Source organism: Oncorhynchus mykiss, chromosome 5, assembly GCF_057628025.1.
Source record: "Oncorhynchus mykiss isolate SJ-2025 chromosome 5, ASM5762802v1, whole genome shotgun sequence".
Lineage (NCBI taxonomy): Eukaryota > Metazoa > Chordata > Actinopteri > Salmoniformes > Salmonidae > Oncorhynchus > Oncorhynchus mykiss.
This window is the reverse complement of record NC_143026.1, coordinates 28,802,971-28,811,072: the sequence shown is the minus strand read 5'-3', so window position 1 is coordinate 28,811,072 and position 8,102 is coordinate 28,802,971. Positions and strand designations below refer to the sequence as shown.

General features: G+C 42.7%; 1 protein-coding gene across 1 annotated transcript; it reads left to right on the top strand.

Moving 5' to 3' along the window:
• Window positions 1-2,198: 2,198 nt before the first annotated feature.
• c7b (complement C7b) lies at window positions 2,199-6,510 on the top strand (the record flags this gene model as incomplete). The annotated part of the gene is given in 13 exon segments (NM_001124618.1): window positions 2,199-2,356; window positions 2,565-2,703; window positions 2,806-2,934; window positions 3,037-3,280; window positions 3,392-3,505; window positions 3,725-3,891; window positions 4,001-4,229; window positions 4,412-4,583; window positions 4,729-4,816; window positions 4,935-5,067; window positions 5,564-5,752; window positions 5,889-5,985; window positions 6,106-6,510. Coding segments are annotated over 13 exon segments (2,163 nt in total), but the record flags the coding sequence as incomplete, so codon positions are not given.
• Window positions 6,511-8,102: the final 1,592 nt, after the last annotated feature.

The following is an 8,102-nucleotide window of genomic DNA, read 5'->3' as shown; positions in this document are numbered from 1 at the left end:
ATGTAAAATTCCAATGTAAAATGTATGTGTAGCAGAAAAGCTGTAAAAACAAACAAGATACTTGTCCTCTGAAGAGGGTGGATGGGTTAACAATAATAAAATAAAATAAATACAAGAAAAAGACAAGTCTTTGGACTCTTTGAAATCGTTCCCGGTAGTTCGGAACTGTTTTCTGAAGTGCAATACTACACTGCCCTCCAGTGCCCCAGTTGAGTGCCTTTTCAGCTATGGTGGAAACCTGTTTACCTCTCAGCGAAACAGGATGTCTGATGCTTATCTACAGCATGTCCTCCTGCTGCAATACAACAGCAATTTCTGCCTTCAATCATCTCAGTAGGCTAGCTTCAGAATAGGCCTACTGCAATGCCATGTCTGATATGTGGGTTTTTTGGACCTAGCTGCACTTTTTTAGCTTAAACTTAAAAAATTACTTGGTGGAATAAATGTGTGATTACACTGTGCATATTGTAAAAACATTTTTTAGTCATATTTCTATTTCTCATGTTAGTCATTTAGCAGACACTCTTATCCAGAGTGACTTACAGTAAGGAGTGCATACATTTTCATACTTTCTTGTAATGGTGTCCTGTGGGATAAGTGTTTAGCACCATCCATGTTGCTGTGTCACTTAAGCCCTTCCTTATACCTGGTCTCAACATGTTTCCTTTGTCCTGTACATTTTTAGACAGGTGTACATGATTAAAATACACATTGTGGTCTGATTGTGATCAGATCTTAAAGGTGTAAATTGACATGTTAAATTGGTAATTATCATTTTTTAAACATACAATTGTTTTTGTTCAGTATGGGATGATGTATGTCAGTATGTCAGCTGCTATATTGTGTCTGGTTGATATCATAGAGTCAGTCATACATTACATACACATTTGCTTGGGAGCAACTGGAGTAGAAAAACTCATACAATTTGGCTCTACTAACTTGGGTAAATACAGGCTTGTGACCTTTGCACCAGTTGTGTGGAGCAGAGAGACTCATCCTGGAAAAACAATGATTGCGCAACTCCCTCCCAACTCAGAAACAACTCCCTCCCAACTCAGAAACAAAGTTCAGGTGCTGTTTGAACAAAAGCACATTTATTTCATGATTGTACATGCAGTATTACCTAATACCATCACAAAAACCTTGACACCACCATTACTTTTGCTAGAAATGAATAAAAGCCCATGGCAAAATGGATAGAAATATACTGATTAGGTTTGTTGCTGGCACAGGGCTACAAGGCCCCCATTAATTACGCATCAAGCAAGGGAGGGGGAAATGGGTCCTTATTGTTGTCTGGCTGGGGGAAAGAACATGAGTGTTTCTCCAGTGTGGAATGTCCTGAATTCTGGGTGCTGTTGAGTAAGCTCTCTCTTCACTGGCTATATGAGCTGGGCTCACTGTGCTGGGCCAGAGGAAAAGACCTGTCTGTCTCTGTGGTGTGCATTATGAAGGTAAGGAGTTCTCACTTATCCTCTCAACATGAATGATGATTACTATAACTCAATCTGACCTTGTGAATGTCATTATTTCTCCTAGCTGAACTTGGATGTAACTCTGTCCTGTCTGAGTCTGTTACTCTCCCTTCTCCCTCACATTCGGTATGTACTGAGAACCTGAATGTGACATTCATGGTTGACATTTACCATTCTATGTAAAAGCTGAACATGATTGTTTCCATCCGTCCACTTAGCTGTGAGCGCCCTGTGAACTGCAGATGGGGACTTTATGGGGAATGGTCTGAATGCGATGGCTGCACAAAAACACAGGTACACACAGTCAATCACACACACACACACACTTAATTGCATGGACTTCAAGAAAGGAAGGTATTTTTTAAAACTTGCATGTATTAATATTGATGTTTTCTGAATATTTACAGGTCCGCACACGAACTGTTGAGGTGTTTGCCCAGTATCAGGGCAGTCCATGCTCTGGGGAGGCTTCTCAGAGTCAAGAGTGTGTCCCCAAGAAAGGATGTCCCTTGGGCACAGGCTGTGGAGGAAGGTTCCGCTGTTCTGCAGGTACTTTTTAAAATCCACATGAAACCAGTAAAAATACGGAATTTTTGTCTATTTGTGCACTTTGTACTGAATTAGTGTATTGTTTAGTATGTGTATTTTCATCTCAGACAGGTGACCGATGTGTATGTATGTGCATATATGATTCATAAACAACAACAACATATGTACTGTATGTGTATCTTAGGACAGTGTGTGAGCCTCTCTCTGGTATGTAACGGAGACCAGGACTGTGAGGAGGGCGGGACAGACGAGAGACACTGTGATGCTGACAATAGCCACTATGTGTGTGACCTGGACAAGACTCCTCCCAACTCTGACCACACTGGCAAAGGGTAGGCAGGCCCCCCTCTACCACTAACATCATGTGACATGTATAGTACAACACATCTTGCAAATTTGATGTGATGAGTTTTGCTTGTGTTTTTCTTAATGGTCACTTTGCATTGGCTATGCTGTATTTCCCAACATGTTGATGTGATAATCCAGTGTTGAAGATGTGCAGATAGGTATCCGAGTTAAGGTTTGTATTGTCCCCTGTAGGTATGATGTGCTGACAGGGAAGTTCAGGTCTGGTGTCATTAACACACTAAGCTTCGGAGGGCAGTGCAGGAAGGTTTTCAGTGGAGACCACAAGACCTTCTACAGATTGCCTCAGAGTATCCTCAGGTACACCTTCCAGGTGAGCCATACTATACTACATGGGACTGCAGGTTTGTTTTAGTAACAGGTAGTAACTTACTGGGGAAGTAATACAACTACAATCTGTGAGATCTCTTCCTAGGTGGTGGTTGAGAATGACTTCACCGATGAGGCCTACGAGAGCTCCTGGTCCTACATGAAGCACATCCAGGACAATGCCTTATGGGGACATGATCGCCGCACTTTTCACACAGAGCTCAACAAAGACAAGGTGACTCACTGAGACTATAGCTGGTTGATGACAATATAGCCCTGTGTGAGTATGTAGAGTATGATGGTTAGGTCTTATATGCGTGTCCCTCTCTTCTGCCAGTCTCACAGGCTGCTGATCATAAAGAATCAGGTGGAGCTAGCCCAGTTCCAGAACACCGTGCCCCAGTACGTCACTCTGGCTGAGGGCTTCTGGAAGGCGCTGTCCTCCCTCCCAACCACGTACAGTTACCCAGCCTACCGCTCCCTCCTACAGACCTATGGCACCCACTACTTGTCAGAGGGGGCCCTGGGGGGCCAGTACCAGGCCCTGCTGGAGTTTGACAACGAGGCCCTCAAAGAGACCAGTGAGTAGGACCCCTTTCTCACCAGATAGAGACACATAACTGTTAAATATGGTATTCATTGCATTGAATACATTACACATTATTTTTGATTTCCTCTTTCTCTGATTGAAGGCACAACAGATACAGAGTACCAACGGTGTGTTACGAAGAAGAAGCGCCGCTTGTTCAGGAAAAAGGTCAAAACCACATGTGAAAAACTGGTGGACTCTCTCAAGACCTCTAAAGGTAGGTCTACAAGTTTCTATGTCACCCTTAGTAAACCTTATATACACGGTATGCACCACGAGTGCTACAATGACTCAAAAACAACACAGTATTAGAAAATATCAACTAGTCTGAATTGTTAAGAATAGAAAGGTACTGAATTGAATAGGTCTGAAGTGACAATAACAGATGCATTGTACTGTATGTAATCACCTCTGTCAACCATGATCCTGTCTGCAGAGTATAACAACAACAAGCTGCCTATTAAGACCAATGTCATCGGTGGAGACCCATCCTTCATAGCTGGCCTGAGTGTCCTGGACCTGGAGAACCCTGAGGCCAATGGACAAATGTATGACAAGTGGGCCCGCTCTGTCAAGGACTTCCCTCAGGTCATCAACATGAAGGTAGCATAATCACATATATCTCATATAACTATAAACTTTTTAGTCAATTTCTATCATATTTTTTGGGATGCCGTCATGTTATACTGTATCAAGTCCATCCATATTGTAGCTGCGGCCTCTGTATGAGCTGGTGAAGGAAGTGCAGTGTGCCGGGCTGAGGAAGCTCCATCTGAAGAGAGCTACAGAAGAGTACCTGGCAGAGGAGCATCCCTGCCACTGCCGGCCCTGCCACAACAACGGGCAGCCCCTGCTGACTGGCACAGAGTGTAAATGTGTCTGCAGGCCTGGTACCTCGGGCCCTGCCTGTGAAAGTGGCACTGTTATAGGGGAGCAGCCAGGTAAAACAACCTAAATTGCTCACTTCCTGTAATGACTTGTCCACTGACACTGTATTGTTCCTACCGGCCCCTTGCCTCTGACACTGAGCCAGCAAGATGTAAGATCAATGTATGATGTTGTTGTACATTTATCCATAATGATTGACTTATAAATGTGAGATTTTGGCTTTGTCTTTTATAAGGGGTGATCCATGGGAGCTGGAGCTGCTGGTCGTCATGGGGATCTTGTTCTCAAAGTAAAATGTCAAGGTCTAGGACCTGCACTAACCCTGCCCCCAGGCGAGGGGGCCTCCATTGTGTGGGGCTGCCCACAGAACATACTTCCTGTGAAGAGTCAGACCTACAACATTTAAAGTGAGGAAACTTAACCTCTCACCAAATACGCTGTGAACAACAGCACACCTTAGCACAGTAGCTACAGTTACAATAACCTCAGTAGACTTGAACAGTTGCCACATCTGCTTCAGAGTATGGGGGTTGACTGTGTGTTTGTCTGCAGGATGATGGAGCCTCAGTGTTTTGGTCTCTCTATAAGTACACCAAAGGCATGTAGAGCCCCGCCAGCCTTGAGGAATGGCTTTGTCCTGGTAATGGTCACCTTTCCATTCCTGTTATCTATTGCAGAATTCAATAACCTTCAAGGAAGTGTGTGTGAATCTGTCTACTGTATGTTGTGAAAAAGCATCAATGTGTATTTGCATCTAGAGCCCCAGAGATGTATACCTTGTAGGCAGTAAGATTGAGTACTCCTGCATAGAGGGCCACTACATCACTGGAGAAACTGTGGCTGAGTGCACTGACAACAACAGCTGGACCAGAGGACCATTGGAGTGCAAGAGTAGGTACTCAAAGGGTTAACTTTTTAAAACACTGCCATTGGATCTGACTCACTCAAATCACAGAGTTTCTAAACCCAGAGGCGCAACATCGCAAGACTTCCCGGGAACGCTTGCGAAGCAGACCAGGCTGGAGTTTGGGGTTTGAGAAGTCAATGAGAGAAGTGAACAATTCTTCTTTAGATGTTAATTTTCTCAAAATGTAAAGGCACAACCTAGATTTGAGACAAGGTCTTAAGTAGTTGAACATGTTATTACTCTGACTTCGCAAAAGTGACAAGCTGACCCGTTTTCATTTTCGTGCCGTTGATTTGGGAGACTGCAAATGCACAGCTTCGCGCGAGACAACAGTTAGACCAAATTACGAGTTTCTACGCATGAGCTTAGCTAGCCAACGTCGCCATGACATTGCCAACAAGTTTGATTGGGGATTTCTATTGGAGAAGCAGTTTTAGCCTATCTTCATACTGTACTGTCTTTGCTCAAACTCTATTCTAGGTGCAACATGTGATGTTCCGTCCCTTGAGAATGATGTCACAGGCACTCCTTGGAAAGTGATCTATCAAATTGGGGACAGTGTGTATCTGTCCTGTCCTGTTGGGATGATGAGAGAGGGCATGGCAGAGATCGTCTGCAGCTCCAGTCTGCAGTGGTCTCCATCCCCAGACAGCATAAGGTGCAGAGAAGGTAAGAGATCCAGAGATTCAACTGCTACATGGGAATAAAGAAAGCAAATTCTTACCATCTTTGCTCTGAAATTAAATGAGGAGGCATCCCATTCCATTAAATATTAATGTTGATGTGTTTATTCTGTGTGTGCCAGTGCCAAAGGGCCCCACCCCTCCACTTGGCTTGAACTGCAAACTATGGGAAACACCAGGAAAGAGTCAGTGTGTGTGTAAGCTTCCATACCAATGCCAGTGAGTATTTTAACTGCAGTCTTTTCAAATTTCTTGACTTTTGACAGGGTAATACAACTAAGTATATACAACCCTGGAAATTAACAAGATATTTTAATCTGATTATTTTTCTCTTTAAAGGCCTTCCCTGCAGTTATGTGCCACCCTCCACACAGGCAGAACAAGTAAATTGGGTATGTGTCAACTTGGAGCTCTGCAGTGTCTGGGGCGGAGCTTCAAGCTGGTAAAGGACAGTGATTGTGATTGGTCGGATCAGGGGCTCACTTCCTGCCAGGAGGAGTGCTTTGACACCTCTGTCCAGCTCTGTGTCAAACTACCAGACAGTGCTGTTGCTGTGACAATGTCAGAATGTGAGGTGGGGGCTCGGAGGTGCCAGGGGGAGCAGTTTGATGTGGTCAGCATCAAGGCCTGTTCTGCACTTTAAAACATGATTCTTAACCCATAATTGTAATGTTGTTTTTTTTACTTATAAGAGAGTAGTCCCTTATATTCTAATAAAGTGTGCATCAAGGTAGAGCTATCCATTTTCTACTCTACATGGTAATGGAGAGAACTATGCCACTAAGCTTTTGACTTCAGACAACTTTTTTGGACTTCCTTTATTGGTTGAAATTTGGCCATAGAATCAATGAACGAAAAACATTTCAATGTCTGTAAATGACACCTTGTCAACTTCCGTAAAATATGTATTTTATCTTTCATTCAGCACCTAAAATGCACCTGATTTCAATGTCTGGATAGTACGTATTTTCAATGTCCGGAAAATACGTATTTTTGACGTCTGAATAAGATGTATTATAACCTTTCAATTCAGTACCGGAAATGCACGTTATGTCAACGTCTGGAAAATGTCTAAAAGATGACTGGGATTGTTGCAAGTTGTAAATAAAAGATCATTAGACAAAAAAGGTTACATTTTTTGTTAATTTCAAATAAATGCTACGTTGTGACACAATAGAGTTGATTGCATTAAGAGACATTTTTTAACAACAAGTTAACAACAATCTAAATTTTAGCAAATGAAGTTGAACCAACTGAAACGGGACAAAACGTGCTCCTTCTGAATGTTAGTCTTTACAGTTAAATGTAATGTGTGCTCTATGGTATTATGGACAAGGAGAGAGTGATAAAATATGGGAAGAGGATGGGTACAGCAGGACCTGATTATGTGGACTATTCACACAGGCCTTCATTGAGAATCTCAAACACCATCTTTCTACACTTAATGGCAGCCATGGAGCACAGGGCCATACTCCTCTTGCTCTGGTTCTTCAGCAGCTTCACACAGACATTGTTTGTACTCTGGGTGCACAAAGTCAAAGGGTAAGTAAGAGCAACAAGTACATGGAATGATTTTGCTATGTTGAAATTCTATCAACAAATGTATATTTGACAAATAATTAATTGTATTGCATCTTAACTAGTTAAAACTATTTTCAGAAAAGGTTATTTCAGCTGAACGGGGTCAAGTGCTATCTGACTCATAGAGGGAATGTGTGGCCAGTCAGAGTTGCCGGTGCAGCTCTTACACTCGTAACAGATGTCAGAGTTGCAGGGCTCCTGGACTGAGCTCTTGGCAGACATGGTGGCACTGAACTTGGCCCAGTCCAGGCTGACCACATCCTTGTCACATGGACCCACATTCATGGAGAAGAGCTGGTCACCATGGCAACAACCCAGGTGGAAACCACAATAGGACATCATCATACCACTGCCAACTTCAACATTGAAGATGCAGAACTCGTTTTTGTATGAGCTGCAATACACACAACACACAAATGTGGAGCACACACAGATATGGAAACCATAGATCAATCCAAGTAGAGCTAACATTAAAAGGCACTTAACAACCCATTAATATTACATTATTCATGACTTAATGAAGATTGATAAATGAAAATACTCACATACAAGTCTCTCACGCCACGCAAATACATTTGGAACTATCATGCCTCTCTCCACCCCCACATTGAGTGTTAGAAACAAACAACTTATCTGGACAGACACACAGACAGAACAAAAATCCAATTACGTCATTATGTAATTGAATCCTATTGTCAATCATGTGATCTTAACTTAATTGTCGATAAACTATATGATGACTTAAAAAGGACACC